Genomic DNA, 14293 nt, shown 5'->3' on the forward strand with positions numbered 1-14293 from the left:
ATCACTTTTTAATCACATTGTTTGCACTGCTTTCTGTTGCAGGAAAAAAATCTAGTGAAAAATCTAAAGAAACGTTTCTTGGTGCAAATATAATTAGCTTTGAAATGGGTCGGTTTGATGATCCACGTAACCTGAACTACTATTGATGATTTTTATCATATTTTTACAGGAAGCTGTCAAGCAAAAGTGCAGCAAATGTGACTGTAAATTAATCACTTGAACAATCAGTGTGATCAAATTCTTATAAGATGCCACCTTGAGATTTGGAAAATTGTGAAAACCACTTGTTGCAACACAGGATGAGTGCCAGTGCACAACAGAGAGGATTGGAACAAGATGAACGGGGCTCCTCCTACACAACCTTTCTAATAACCTGCAGAGCAGAAGAGATGCAACACAGATAAACTGGAGGTTAACCTTACTTGAGGAAGTAACGCTGGCCAGTCGGTGTTTTGGCCATTTCCCAACCTCGGGGGAGTGGCATGTCATCGGGTATGATTGGTGTTGCTGCTACATCTGCTGCTTGAGTGGAGAGGGAGTTGACAGGAAGGGAAGCAGGGGAGGAATGGGCGCGGACGTGATGAGGAGCCTGGGAGCCGCACACACCTCCATCTGAACTGGCCTGACGAGAAACAAGCAGGGTTAACAACTCTGTCACGAAACCACAAACGGCAATCAGAAACATAAACCGACCGGATGGACAACAAGATCTGGAAGGAAACCAGAGTGAGCACTAAGAGGAAGAAGATTTAAACCGGTCATGTTCAAACTCAAGTGCTACGCAGTGCTGTGCACAGTACTAGTGTTGCTTTCCACACAGTTGTCCCGATGTTACTGCTGATCAAGTCTGACACACTGCAAGAATTCTCATGTTTGAGTCACATCTACAAATATAAGAAACCGTTTAAGGAGGTATGACTGATGATTGTGAAATAAATCAGAGTGTTATGCAATTTTAAATGATAAAGATGACAGGTGCTTTGTAGTCACAAGAAAATCCAAATGTTTCTCCCTGTGGCTTCTGTGAATCTCACCAATACCTTTATAACATATAACAATCTTCTTACAGCTGCTCCATCTCACCCTGTTCCTCTGTCACACCAGCCCTCTGGAACTCCTCCTTCAATGCATCTACAAACTTCCTCTTTTCCTCCTGCCTGGCATCTCCATCAACATCTCAGCCTTGCCTCTCTAACTTTGTCTCTATTTCTCCACTCATTTCTAATCTTCTCCATCCTGGTCACTCCCAAAGAAAATCTTAGCATCTTCACTTCTGCCACCTCCAGCAAACTAACATGGTAGAGTTAAGGACATATCTGAAACACTTTAAATATACAAAAACAAGGTGAATCTTTAACAGATACAGTCATTTAAGGTTTTATGCATAAAGTGAAATCCTCGTCAACTTACAGTTATAGATTCAAAGTTGGTAAATTCCTACCTTTGATAATTTTGCAGTGTAACTTACAATCTAAAAAAAAAAAAAAGCAGCCACTTTTGCATAAACCTGAAAACGTCGAGCAGGTCAGACATAGGGAGCCGTGCATCATTTTGCAGCACAGCTGAACTGTTTACTGTGGCCAGAAGGACTACAAATATAAGACAGCTAACACAACAGGTTAAAACTCTGTGTAAGAGTAGGAATCATACAATCATCAGTCAACTCATATCATTTTCTTAGAGTCTCAACACAAAATACTGAACTCGGCAGGCATTCGGCAATGAGAAAAATGGGAAAACAATCCAATAACCTCAGTAAGACAGTCAGTCAGGACAGACACTGTTTTGAACCCTTCTTTTTTTAAAGAGCAATATTTTACACTTGTATTATGAAGCGGCAGTCTGCGATAGCTGGCTGACATTTCTAAGACGTCTCGTTTTGACACTTAGATAAACAGATGAAAGCATCAGGAAGATGGAAGCAGCAGGAAGTGTTTGGTGTTTTTGCACAATAAATTCTCTTAAAGTAAACAACTTCCCTTTAAACCCTAAGCTGCAACCATTTACCACCCATGTGGAAGCAGGGAGGAAAGCAACAAGATTCCCCAGGTCTTATAAAACGTACATGTTAAGCTGTTATTTACCCACAAAACCGCTCCATTTTACTTACTTTTTTATATTTCTAATATTTGTTTTGCATGTGTAAACAAGGAAAAACCTAAAGGATCAGAATGTAATGCATCAGCTCCATGTGTTTCTAAAGTATTCACCCCTCCTCCTGCCTGCTCATACAGAACATGTCGTGTCCCCACTCTGTCGGACTGCAGGTTTTTTGGATTGCTCTGCATCACTGTGGTCACTGCACAGCTGTGATTTGCCATGAGTGTAAGAGTGTAATGCAGAGTCGGCTCTGTAAGCCTGCATGGTGAGAGAACAGCGGCTGTTTTTAGTACTTGTCTGGAGTGGCCCCGGGGATCCGGCTGTCTGAAGAAGGAGTCCGGCAGCTTTCTCATCCTCATGGGGAGAGATGAAGGCTGTTTGGCCGCGTTGGGGTTCATCACCGCCGTGAAGAGGGCCTCCAGCTCCGTCTGCGAGTCCCCGCGGACGTGCACGATCTGCTGCCCGGCCGGAGGCGCGCCACGGTGCGCGTCCATGTCGCCAAAAGTTTACTGTCGAAACAAATCTGTCGAAAAAGTGAAATAACGTAAACAAACAAGGAGAGAAACCCCCCCACCGGGCCCGCTGAGACTAGATCCGTCAAAGTGCTGGAGTTATGATCGGATTTGTTTACACTTTTTGCCCACCAAACCCCCCCTCCCCAATCACCACCAACACCACCCCATTTGAACTTTTGCGTCGTTGTGGCTCTTTTCCAATCTCTAATGTCTCGGAAGTAAATCAGATGTGAACAGATTGCCAATCATTCTGTAAAGAAGTCGAAAGTTCGCATTTTAAAGCACGGATCTCAGAGCAAACTCAGTCTTAGCGGTGGACAACATGCCTCCCACATACCTTTAAGCAGCCAGACCGTTTCCCCCCTCTCTCTGTATTCCTGCAGAGGAAAAAAATAAGTCGGAGAAATCTCAGCCGGGAAAACAGTCAGGAAGACACCCAGGTTTGACGCAAAGTCTCAGCCGAAAACCTCCCAAAGTAAAAGAATAAACGCATAAATGGAAGCTGGTAGGAGAAGAGTGGTTTCTGCGAGACCTCCAAACTTTTTTTTTTTTCACATCCAGCTTTCAGTCTAGATTCCCGTGATAGTGCGAAGGGGCGGGGTTGCAGGCTTTAAAGCTGCCGCAGTTGCAGGGGAAATACTTCACTCCTAGGACAGACGTGTGAACTATCAATAAGAAGGAACAAAAAACGACTTTGAGTTTTTTTAACACCTCCACTTGGATCATGTGAGTCACTTTCAGCCCTTACAATGGACGGAAATGAGCGTCATTCTACTTTCTGCCTAGATTTTTGATTCCAGTTTGTGCGGTTTTCCAGTGCAGCTGATGAAAGTAGCACAGCGCCAAATGCGGATAAGGAGGGAGGTGGGAAAGAGACAAGCGCAATAATATACTTTCAGGGGATAGGTGGGTGGGGGATCACTTCTTGAGTCCGGGCCTGGGTCTCGTCTGGTTTGGGGGTTGGGTGGGGAAATTGGGAAGTTGTACTGAGAAAACATCCGCCCCTGATGAGGCCAAGCCAGCCGGAGCCTGTTTGTCCCGTGCAGGCACGCAGGACACAGCGCCTGCCTCTAGTGGAAAACACGCGCTACAGTGAGCTCAGAGCTCAGCTGGCCAACAGATTGAATTCAAGAAAAATGTCTTTCTGGACTGCAGTGCGTCCACTAATTCAGTTCAGTATAACCCACCAAAGGCAGCAGCTCACACGGGGGGCGCCCGAGTCTTATATTAGCTAATAAACTTTGACTTGACGACTTATTGATCTGAATAAATGCTTGACTTTTTAATTTTAAAATAGTGAAAAAGTTAGTTTGAACTCATGCCTCATGAAAAATGTAGGCCAATTACCTGATTGAGCTTTAAAAAAAAAAAAAAAAAAGTTAAAACAAATAAAGTATTTTTCCATTCTGATTGTTTCTGTAAGCACATTTTTATTTACTTCATAATGTTTTACAGTCAAGCACTGGAGATGTTTTAGGTTTTTTCTGCATCGATCACCTTTTAGAAACCAGTTTGTTTACCTTCAATCCAGTCTGATTAAAACACTGATGGAGTTATTAGGCTGTGTAAAGTTATATATTATCAAAATATATAGTTTGGCTTATATATTGTGTGTCCCCCCCCCCGTTTAGTCATTACTTTAGAGAAGTGTATACAATTTGAGGCCCATTATTTTACCAGTGAAGTACAAAGATAGCAGCATGGTGTAACACATACGTTTACCACTGTGAGCACTAAAGTGCTGTGACGGCCTCCTGTCTGTATACATGGGCAAGTTGCATAAGCTGAAGGTGAAGAAAAGGTCAGCAGACACTTTTCAGACACTCTGCCCTCTCACAGACACTCACAGGCTCAAATATCTGCGAGTCCCACTTTGCTGGCTAAACTGAGTGACCTGCACTGCTTCCATGTGAAATAAAAGTGTAAGAAGTGTAAGTATTAGCCAGGCGAATTAAATGCACTTGATTCACTGATAACCAGTAAGTGCGGGCAACTCTAAAAAAAGCAGATGTTTTTGACAGTTTGCTGGTCTGGACCATTCAGGTATGTTTTAACACTACGCTGCTATCTTCCCAGGAGTGGACGCCCCAGCAAATTCACTCCAAGGTCAGACAGTGAAAGGCTCAGAGGAAGGGTAAAAAACCCCTAGAGCTACATCTCACACTCTACAGACCTCAGTTAGTAGGTTAAATGTTAAAGTTCATGAAGGTATGACTGAAAAAGGCTGAACAAGCATGACTTTTTCGAGGGTTTGCAAGGAAAAATCGTCTTCTGTTTAAAAGAGTATGGTAGCACAGCTTAGGTTTTACAAAGCTGGATCTGAACAAACAATAAGACGTCCTTTGTACAAATTAGCCTAAAATAGAGATATTTGCACATTAGCACAAACATTTCATATTAAAGGTCAAGCGCGGTGGTGGAAGGGTGATGCCGCAGCACCTGGACACCTCATTGAGTCAATCATGAGCTCTATAGATCACGTGAAGCCATCTTTTTGACAGCTAAATTAGGTCAGAAAACAGGACAATAATCCCAAGTACAGCAGCAAATGGCTGAAAAAGAAAATAATCAAAGTGCTGCTGCAAAGTCCAGACCTCATTTTCATTAAAATGCTGTGGTAGGACTTTAAGACAGCTGTGCATATACAAATATCTGCAAACCTCAATGAACAGAAGCAAATAATGGATGAAAATTCCCTCCAAGCAATGTGAGAGACTGTCACACCGAAAGCCTCAAGGTATTGCTGCTAAAGATTGTGTTCTTACTTTTTCACAGCACTGCACAGACTGTTTTTAAATGTTTTAAATGTCAGGCTTAGGACATCACTGTCACTCATATTGAATTTTCATAAAATCAAATTCATGAACTGTTCTAAGCAAGAATAAAGTTACAGGATTGTTTTCAGTCCAGTGTCTGATTATTTTTTTAATTCATACATTAAGATGTTTTCGATTGTTTTATGTGTCTGAGGTTTCAAAGCAGGATGCTTAAAACATTCAGATCAGTGGACCTTACCATAAATGCAATGTAATACACAGCACTACGCATTAGATGGCAGTGTCTCACCTTGACACCTGAAACGTGCAGCGCGTTGGGTTTCACGTCTCATTACTAGACGGAATGTACAAAAGGAGGAGCGAAGATTCGAGGATCGTTTCTCCAGTCTTTTGATTGCTGTCTCAGATCAAATCATCTCCACATGCGGTTTTTAATCCGCAGCGTTTCTCTGCCAAATCAGCGGGCATGACTACAGCGGTCACGCACAGGCAACTTATCAGGTGCCTATTCACGCCACAAACAAAGCGGGTAAAGAATTGCTCTCAGAGACACAAACTGGTTTGGAAAGACAGGACTTGGCTTTGGAGAGTATTCAAAAACGTTAAAAATGGTTAAGATTGAAACCAGAATAAAAAAAAAAGTGTGAAACGAAAGCAATATAAAACCTATGTGGTGACAGCTGTTGGTTTATTTTTGATTATTTAGGGAATATTCTGGGAAACACATTTTGTCGCTGGTTCACCTCCAGAATGTTAAACAGCTGCGTTTTATGGGAAGTCGTGCGCTGGAACAAAGGAGGTAAAACAGTTGGTTTTAGGTGGATTTTGTTACAGACACAGCCAGGGTAGCTATTTCCCTCTGGAGCTTGTTAAACACAATTATTATTCTCATACATCTCATGTCGGATAAATATCATGCTACAGCTGGTTGGCCTTTCAAAGGCAACAAGCCAGATAATCAGTCAGTCTGGCCACACAAACCAGTAAAGCCACAGAGTGCATGTTTACATTTTGGCTGTTATGATATGGGGCGCCGTTTGTAAAGTGAAACATGCTAAAATTAACGGCAACACTTTTCCACATTTAGCTCAAAACAAGTCATTTTTTACAACATTTAGTAAAATATTTGTAACTTTTCATATTTAAAACAGAATTTTAAATGTTAAATCTAAATGTTAAATATTCAATCTAAATGTTAAATCTAAATATTATATTTAAATCTAAATGTTAAATGTTAAATCTAAATATTATATTTAAATCTAAATCTAAATGTTAAATCTAAATGCTAAATGTTAAATCTAAATGTTTAGGCTAACATGCAAATTTATTGCACGGATCAGCGGAAATACCAAAATAAAAGCATTCCGAAAACCTCCGATGCAAAAGTGTGCCGGTAGTGGTCAGACACGTTCTCACTCCCAAAGCGTAATAATTTTCGCTAGGTGACAAATTGTCAACATTTTATGCTTTCGGGTACCCAACAAGTTCCTAAATTAGGCATCGGAAAAAGGAGAGCACGTGAGAACCATTTGGACTCAATCTACGCATGTTCTTTCATTTTCTAAAAATCGCTTTGGAAAACACTATTTTACGTCATTTAACTGCTAGTAAAGGTTAGGAATAAGGTTATAGTTAGGGATAAGGTTAGGTTTAGGGCTGCAACACATGGCTGGAATTAGGGCTGGGCGATATATCGAGTTTTTTTAAAAAATATCGATATATTTTCATGCGAGATATAAGATGTGACAATATCGTTTATATCGATATAGTCTATGTTACGTTATAATTATACTTGTGGAGCCGCAGGTTTGCCTCTCTTTCGTCCACTTTTGTCTCTACGCAACGTTACTCGGCCTCGCCTCTCCTTCACTGAACACAACTGCCCCTCCGCCATAGCTTCATCTGCAGGCAATGACAAGATGAAAGCGGAAAATCTCCGTTAGCGAGTTACCGCGGATCGCCCCGTGCGTGGGGCTGGACGGCGTCAACGTGTTAGCGAGCTAACCGCGCTAACCGGGCTGCACGGCCTAAAATCCTTTCATTTTCTCAAAACTCGACAGTGCGCCCTATGTATGGATTCTGGTTGTGCTTACTGACCGCGAACCGATTTTATGTGGTACACAGCTCTCAGCAATCTGTCAAAAAATGTTTTAATATGACTTTGCTAAGCTACGGAGCTGCACCGCTTGATGGATTGTCGGATGATTACGGCTACCGAGGAGGAGCCTCGCGAAGTGATACGTACTGTGCTTCAACGTAATATTACCATACTGTGTGTGTATAAGGACCACAAATGGCACCTGTTCAGAGACGTGGTGCAGCTGTGAAATCTTGTAAATGACCTCATTAATATTTGGTAAAGTGTTTTGTAAACTTATGAGTGGCTATTATATTGTTGGAGTGAATGCTTTTATTTTGAAAGTCACAGAGCGACAAGGTGCCGTAAATCAAGTGGCGTAAACCATATGGCAGAAGCGCGAGTTTTAATGCACAGAGAGAAGGTGTGCTCTATGTTTAATGGACGGGAATGGGAAAAAGAACGGCTATTAAGGTGCAACACTGAGTCGAAAGCAGTTTCTTAGCACCTGGTTGATGAGGGAACAAGGTTTGTAACAAAGTTTGTCCTGTAGATATGTATTTTGTTGTTTTACGGAGCATATAGCTGCTGACCGCTACTAAGCATAAAGGCTAAGTTTTCACCCACTAGAGGGCGCTAACGTACCTCGTCATGTTTAGGCAGCGATGCAACGATTTCCCTGTTATATGCAATAATTTACAAGTTTTAGTGTTATTTGTTATGTAAGGTAAGGAGAATTAATTTGTGATTAATGAATAAGTCAAAAGGTTAAAGGTAACACACTGTTTGATTTACTAATAGTCTTTTATTCTGTATGTTGTAGCTCTTACGGTGTGTTCACATACACGGCTGTTTAATAAAAGGATTGTGAACCATCAGTTTGAGAGACCATCTTTTCAACCGGGGATGCTACAAATCTGTCTCTTTGTTATTATGCTCAGCGTCTGTTAGTTTACATTTTGACTGCACAATTGTGAGCTTTTTGTTATGCACAAAAAGAACATAGTTTTCTTTTATTTATGGACCATGATTATTTAATAAATGCTGATAATTTATTTTTGAGTAATTTTTTCATGTACATCTACGCTGTATGTAAATAAAAGTGCCCGTGTGACATCTGGGACACAGTGTGACTAAGAACTCTCTTTTTGTTCTTAACTTATGGCTTTAAAAAAAAAATATTGAGATATATATCTTATATCGCCATCCAGCTAAAAAATATTGAGATATGAATTTTGGGTCATATCGCCCAGCCCTAACTCAAAGACAAGTATCTTTGACAGTGTATATATAGATGTATTATATATGAGACAAATATTGTTCGTTTAATATGTTGGCATTACTAAATTTAGCTCAATGCTTACATATATGTATAAAAAGAAAATGTACAAGCTGTGATAACTGTGTCTGATAGAATGAAGAGTAGACTGATATATTAAATAATCCTTTATTGGGTGAGAAAATCAGACCATGTCATAACTGCATTAAGTCATACAGAATAGATATCAGAGCCTTAAACAGGCTGACTTCTGCTAAATGGGTCAAACTGGGAAGAAAGTATACAAACACATAACATCCTTATGTAACACTATAGATCAACTTACCTCTGAATATATAAAGCATATAAACAATTACAGCAATATGATGCAACAAACACAGCAGTGCAACTAATCCAAAATACTCAAAGCTTCATAGAACTGAAACAAACATTTATTTTTAGGTCCATTCTGCTGCTGATACATACTTTAGGTTTCTGAATATTACACTTGTTGCTGCCTTTCATAGTGTGTAACTTGAAGGCCCTGAGTACTTTCTCCCACACTGAAAACATTGGAATGATAAAATGATTTGAACATTACCTAATAAGACTGATTCAGGACAGACAATTTTAAACTTTTCTAGCAGTCCTTCACAAACAGGGAACAGTCTGTCTATTCTCTCCATCTGTCAGCTGCTGCTGGCTCTTCCTCCTCTTCCTCACACACTGCTGAGTTTGTCCTGGTGGATCATCAGGGGTGCAAAGCCTCACAGATGATGTGCAGCAGTGGGTCCCTCAGTCTGTCCTCACTCTGGACACTTGCAGTTGTCACACATGGAAATCAAATGTGTGATAAGCTGCAAGTGTAACTTATAAATAGGGCTGGGCGATATGGCCTAAATTATTGCGATATAATTTGAAGCATGTGCGGTAACGATATATATCGCGATATATTCTTTTCTTCTGTATAACGTATTTTCCACACTATAAGGCACACTTAAAATCCTTTAATTTTCTCAATTGAAGCTGGAGGATAAACGCCAACTTTTTTTCCACTCGATAAATGTTAACGTGAGGTTAACATTTATCGAGTGGAAAAAAAGTTGGTTTGGATTCCTGTGGTCAGGGACAAATGCAATCGCATAGCAGGATGCTGTACACGGGCTAAACTTCAGTCAGGAGAACAACTGAGATTATTCATCCACAATACAAGGTTAGTTATTAATATACTGCAAAAATATGGGAATAGAACAGCTGCGAGAGAATTCAACATTAATGAATTAATGTTACGGAAGTGGAGGAAGCGCAATGTTTGGCTTTCCCCATATTTCAAAAGTGCTTCATCTCTGTGCTATGACTGTCACCCGGCAGATGATAATGGTTGTAGTCGCTGCGATGCTTTGTACCTCAGGCTCATCAGAGACAATCGTATCTAGACAATTGTAATTTCAGTGACTGAATTATTGCCGGTCATTCGTACATTTACTTTATTATATAAAATGTAGAATATATATATACTGGAAGTGCTGGGTATACAAGTCTGGCCTAAGTCTTCGGTCAGAAAGACTGCAGCAGTCCAGGAGTTTAGTTCACCGTCTTTAATGAAGCTTCACAGAAGATATGCACTTATAATTGTGGCAGGTGCAGTATCGGTGACTATAAGCATGGTTGTCTGGAAACAGAAACAGGTAATACTATAATTAGCAGGGTCAAAGATAACTAAGCAACAATCAACACATCATTTACTCAGACACAGCAATATTTTACAATGTCCACAAGGGGTCGCCGTAAGACCAGAAGTTGGCTAAATAGCACATATCTTCCCAGTTGCTAGTACTAAGGCAAGCATGTGGCAAGCTAACAACAGCTAAACTAAACAATAAACAACAGAAAAATCCTTTAACCGCGGGATATAATCATTGGGGGAGATTCTGGCCACTGGTATTAACTTAGTGCTAGTTAATTAAATAATTAAATAAACCTACTAACGTGGTAGCAGTGTACTGAGGCATAACTTTAGCTTAAACATACACAAACAACTATAACTATTATCATACCAGTTAACCTGTCAAAGGTAATAACACTTACAGTCTCATTAACGCACACGGAATCACACAAACTGCGATGCAACTGTATGGAAGAAATATAGTATCATCAGAATTCAAGTATTTTTAGACATTGAATTTATTTCTTCCATACAACTGCCATGCTCTGCTGCTGCTTTTCGTCCCTCACTCTCCCTCTGCGTGATGCGCACATGATCACTGGTGCGCTCATTTGGGTGCGCTTGGTTCTTGCCTCTAGACATCCTGAGGCCGAGTCAGCAGGGAATTTGCACATAAAATATATAAATTAAATCTTTTTGAAACTTATAGAATCTAATCTTTTGGTTTCTTTTTTTTCATAGCATTTTATCAAACTGTTGTCTGCTACAGAGTTAAAAGTATTGTACTAGTAGTAATATAGCATCCACCATCTCCTGCTTGCATATTGCAACAGTCACCTGAAGGGGCTGAAAATTGTAAAGACCCTACAGAACAATCAGTAAATGTGAGTAAATCTGTGATTCTGTGAGTAACACACTGGGTTCAGTTTGGAGGTTGAACTCTCACTCACCAGGATTGACAGCTGTCTGTGCCACAGTTAAACTCATGCAGTGCTAATTTAAAAACTCAAATATTTTGGACAATTTATATTTTTCTATCACAAAAAATACACGTCTTCATTGAAGTAAACACACAGAGCAATTAATATATATTTTTAAATATAATTTTCTTTATTTTAATTATCAAATTACAAATAAAAAAAACCCAACCCACCTCACGAGCCCTGGTCAACCCCTCACTTGAATTTTTGATTTTCAGTTTAAAGCAATTAAATTCAATCCAAAAATTCAATCCCAACAATCAAGTGATTCCCTGTGAGCAACGGTGGACAGGGAAAACTCCCTTTTAACAGGAAGAAACCTGTGACAGAACCAGGCTCAGTGTGGGGCAGTCTTCTGTCATGACTGGTTGGGAGGTGAGGGCAAAATAAAACTGAACATAAATGAGAGCACAGTATAGTTATTATGTCATAATTAACCAGTCAAGGTGGACAGGCAAACTGCACCGAAAATACCGCCCGTTATGGCAAGACCTAGACCTATACCTAGACCTAGGTTATTTGCGAGGTTGGCAAGAGCACTCTGTGGTACTTTCTCACGTCTAACAATCGCATTCTGTTCCTTTAGTACACTCAAATCCCATTCAATGTTGCCGATCCTGGCATTAATCATTCTATTTTGCTCTATGAGCAACTCTAAACGCCGAGCTATTCTCTCCATTGACTCACTTTGGAACTGCTGCAGGGACAAGTGTCAAAAGAAAAAGAATGTTCCCTGAATTATTTAAATGTAAAGGTATTACCTTTGTCAAAGACTGCTGCTTTGCAAAAACAACTGGCTGTTACTGAAGACGCATCAAGGTAAACTGTGTTAAAGCACCTCTATTTATAGACTCATGTGGCAGAGATGATGACGTCTCCCGTTTGAGAAGATCAAAGGATCAAAGAATAGCTCCGTGTCATTCCGCGCATGCTCAGATCATGCGCATTGAAATGAACGGGATATTTATTTATTCATTTTAAATACCTTGCTATATAACAAAGGCGACTGCGCACTCAAAGGACGAGGAGAGTTCAAAATAGGGCTGTTCGATATAACGACACATATGGATGACGATATGAAAAAGTCTATCGCTTCATATTACGGCAATATTTTTTCATGGTTTTTATGGCTGTATCCCAATTCAGGGTCTGCAGCCTTAAAGTACGCAGCTTCAATGGTCCTCAAGGGCCGCGTACTCAAAGACCGCTAAGGCCGGAAGTGCGAGGCTTGTGAAATGGGACGGTCTAGCCTCCGTCGCGCTGCCCAGGTTGCCTAGCAACCATGATAGCTGGAAACGTGTGGTTGACAGAAATTAAGGAGAACATATTTTGCTCATTTGTTTGTTTCTACATGAGCTTTGTGTGATTTAATAAGTATCTGAGGCTGAGACCACAGGACTGTAAAACATGATTGTTGCATTCTTGCATATTTCTGAAAACATCTTAGTGGTGTGGCAGCCATGGGTTGAGCCAGCCCTGCAAACCCTGTGGATGGACGATGCAGTGGACAGTGGGAGGAAGCATCCTAAAGCTCTCTTTGCAGACCAGCCTGTGCGATTCTCCACTCGCCGACCAGAAAAGACAAACGGCGGGTCTCAGTTGCAGCACCTCATCCATTACAACCAATGTATGCAGAAGAACATCTCTGAATGTACAACACTTTGAATCTTCAAGCAGATGGGCGACAGCAGGAGAAGACCACACCAGAGCCACTCCTGTCAGCAAAAAACAGAAACTGAGGTTACTGAACTGGACATGTGTGTGCTTAATAAACTGGCAAATTACAGCAGGATTTTCCTATCCTCGGTCAGAAGGCACAGGTGACTTATATGATGAAAGAGAGGGTCCACAGCAATGAGAATTAGGGTTCCTTTAATCCAAACATCTCCAGAAGTGAATTCGTGTGAGTATATGTATATGTGTGTGTGGTTCTGTAAAATAACAGAAATTACAATTAGCAAACAATTAAAGTCAACCAAGCTGGTCTAAATAATACAGAAAGGGTTGAACAGAAATGACTAAACACCACCCCCTGGTGGACACAAATGTGCTGCTGCACAGGGATAGACTCCATCTTTACTTTGGGCAGCTCAGTTCACAAGGGTAGCGCCATTTTGGTCAAATCAGCGTGAATATACAGTGTCTCGTGGCTACACAAACCGCTGGAAAACTCTATAAAGGCATCACACAATGTACATAGGCAAGTGTATGATAAGTTACAACCATAGAACAAACAAATACAAGGCACTTACTTATCATTCACGCACACGCACGACACATGTTCAGCACAACAGCCCAGCTCCACCAGCGCTATCACGGTGAACCACTGGTAGTGATGTGCGGATCGATCCCGAAACATCGATTCCTCCGATACCAATCATTTATGTTCTAGAATCGATTCTCACATTAAAATATCGATATTTTAGTAATTTAGAGTAAATTTGTAGTTTATCATTAACAGGAACACAGTGGAAAGAAACTATAACATTCGGATTGCCTACATTCAAAGGAACTACTTCCTCTTCCGCCTTTCATAGTCATGTGCGAAATACGGCTGTATAAATGTCTCGCAGCCCCTTGGCGTGCGCACTCACAACAATGGCTGAGCGTAATTGTGCGGATGTATTTTACCTCCACAAACAGCTGAGCCGTGGTTTGCAATAAATGTGGAAAAAAAGTGAGGTGTTGTGGCCATACTTGCCAACCTTGAGACCTCAGAATTAGGGAGACATTCAAAAGGGCTGTTTGGGCGGATAAATATATTTTACAGGGTTTATTTATCGGATAAAATACGTTAAATGTCACCGTTATTATTGGCCGGCCCGGAAACAGCGGGGGTGTCCAAATTCAGAGGCTGCTTCCACCTGAGGACCGGCCTTCGCGGTCTAAAGAAAGCCGGGTAGTACGTCACGAGCTCCCT

At 40.8% G+C, this 14293-nt stretch overlaps 1 protein-coding gene and 2 long non-coding RNA genes across 5 annotated transcripts in view; 1 reads left to right on the forward strand and 2 right to left on the reverse strand.

Moving 5' to 3' along the window:
• Window positions 1-405, forward strand: part of LOC309715522 — a 15556-nt gene extending 15151 nt beyond the window's left edge. The window contains exon 3 of the long non-coding RNA XR_014279220.1: window positions 170-405. This is a non-coding gene — a long non-coding RNA (uncharacterized lncRNA). The remainder of the gene's footprint in view (window positions 1-169) is intronic.
• The window catches only part of LOC309715521 (transcriptional coactivator YAP1-like), a 12460-nt gene extending 8891 nt beyond the window's left edge, over window positions 1-3569 (reverse strand). The window contains exons 1-3 of one of the 2 annotated variants that reach the window (XM_082548717.1): window positions 2953-3569; window positions 2394-2623; window positions 423-622 (exon numbers count right to left, since the gene is read on the reverse strand). In XM_082548717.1, the coding sequence (XP_082404843.1) occupies window positions 423-622; window positions 2394-2594 (401 nt within the window). In that variant the 5' untranslated portion in view covers window positions 2595-2623; window positions 2953-3569. The remainder of the gene's footprint in view (window positions 1-422; window positions 623-2393; window positions 2624-2952) is intronic. The other variant, XM_082548718.1, reaches the window with a different exon arrangement.
• Window positions 3570-10310: 6741 nt separating this feature from the next.
• Window positions 10311-14007, reverse strand: LOC309716022. 2 transcript variants are annotated; one of them, XR_014279352.1, is made up of 3 exons: window positions 13626-13740; window positions 10816-13088; window positions 10311-10399 (listed from the first exon to the last, which is right to left on the reverse strand). It is a non-coding gene; the product is annotated as an uncharacterized lncRNA (long non-coding RNA). The 2 variants fall into 2 exon arrangements; XR_014279351.1 differs by having other exon boundaries at window positions 10311-13088; window positions 13626-14007.
• Window positions 14008-14293: the final 286 nt, after the last annotated feature.

The sequence above is a fragment of the Aulonocara stuartgranti genome (assembly GCF_965226115.1).
Source record: "Aulonocara stuartgranti genome assembly, chromosome: 10".
Lineage (NCBI taxonomy): Eukaryota > Metazoa > Chordata > Actinopteri > Cichliformes > Cichlidae > Aulonocara > Aulonocara stuartgranti.